The 1,488-nt window shown below is 43.1% G+C and overlaps 1 protein-coding gene across 1 annotated transcript in view; it reads right to left on the reverse strand.

The window, feature by feature from the left end:
- Positions 1 to 101: 101 nt before the first annotated feature.
- LOC101856174 (BAI1-associated protein 3) overlaps positions 102 to 1,488 on the reverse strand; it is a gene marked incomplete at its 3' end in the record, with an annotated part of 118,445 nt that continues 117,058 nt past the window's right edge. The window contains 1 exon segment of the mRNA XM_035969301.1: positions 102 to 185. Coding sequence (XP_035825194.1) covers positions 102 to 185 — 84 coding nt within the window.

Below are 1,488 nucleotides of genomic sequence, written 5' to 3' on the forward strand. Positions count from 1 at the left end.
CGCACACACGCACACGCACACGCACACGCACACGCACACGCACACGCACACGCACACACACACACACACACACACATTGTAATCATCTATAGAAAGCTTACCTGCTGTTCGTTCTTCTCCATATAAAACGTTTCGATGAGAGACAGAGTGTCCATCTTGTGCATGGTCAGCTCCTTGCGGAGGTTCTGTGTACGGGCAGATAGGAATGGTCAAATGTGGTCAAACAAAAACAGCAAATTCAAATCATTATACCTTGTGCCCATTGCGGATGGAATCGGGTCGGGGTGATCTCCCTCCTCGTCGCCTGAAAACAAACGAGTTTGTTATTGAGGCAACGAGTCGGGCGATCGGTGTGTGCCACAATAGCCGCTTGGCGCCCTCAATCTGGCTGGCAAACCGACCCGACCCGACCCGATCCGATCGTGCCCATGGGCACCCGGTATTTGCGTCTTTCCACAAGTCTTTGAGTTTTGAAGACATTATAGAGAAAGAGAGTGCATCATTGTGCATCGTAGACTACATCCAACAAATCTTCCTTATTATCATAAACACTGGCAAAACTAAAGAATGGCCACAAAAATAAAAGTTTCATCGTCCTCCCTCACAAGTATGATTAATAAATACATGTATTATGATGTATACATCTATGCAAAAAAAAGCTAAAATTAAATACAAATATGCATAAAACTGTGCAGAATATAAAGCCCAGATGAACAATTACACGTATAAATATAAAACTATGCAGAAAAAAACCCTCAATTGAAATACAACCTATTATGTACAAAAAGTCACTAATGACATCATCATAAAATGCTTCCCCTAATTAACAATATAACTCAATCTGTTTGTCAACTTGTTACTTGCGAATACCCCATCATACCTGCCACTACACTGTCTTCCCACTTAGCTCCCCTCGACACTTGTCTTGGCCCGCGAGAATAGACTAACACTAACAATGTCACCTTAGCAGAGACTGTGCCCACCCTTTCGGAACTTCACGGCGACCGTAAAGATAGTTCCAGTAGGGAACGGGATAGAGGGTACCCACGTCCCTCGTGACCCATTGGAGCAGAGGAAGATAGGTCTAACGCTAACATTACTTAAAGGCAATCCCACATCATCACTCACCACCATCATTATTTCTAAAAGTCATCATTGCTCTCAGATCAATGCGTTACATCTATAGTCCTTGAATCTCTGTCTGTAACAGTTACTTGTCATACTACTCCTACTAAGTATACACGTAATACACTATTGGACGCACTGTTTTCTACTAATCAGATAGCATCAACCAATCTCATACAAATGGGCAAGGGATAAAAAAGTAAAGTTGTTCCCGCATCCGATCCACACATTGGGGATTGTCTTGTTAGTGAGAAAACTTCCCGAGCCTTCGGCATATTGTGGGCAAGGAATAACCCCCTCCCCCTCCAAAAAAAAACCCTAACAAAAGAAAAACAACCAAACAACAAAAAACCCTACAACCCC

This window comes from Aplysia californica, unplaced genomic scaffold (assembly GCF_000002075.1).
Source record: "Aplysia californica isolate F4 #8 unplaced genomic scaffold, AplCal3.0 scaffold00135, whole genome shotgun sequence".
Lineage (NCBI taxonomy): Eukaryota > Metazoa > Mollusca > Gastropoda > Aplysiida > Aplysiidae > Aplysia > Aplysia californica.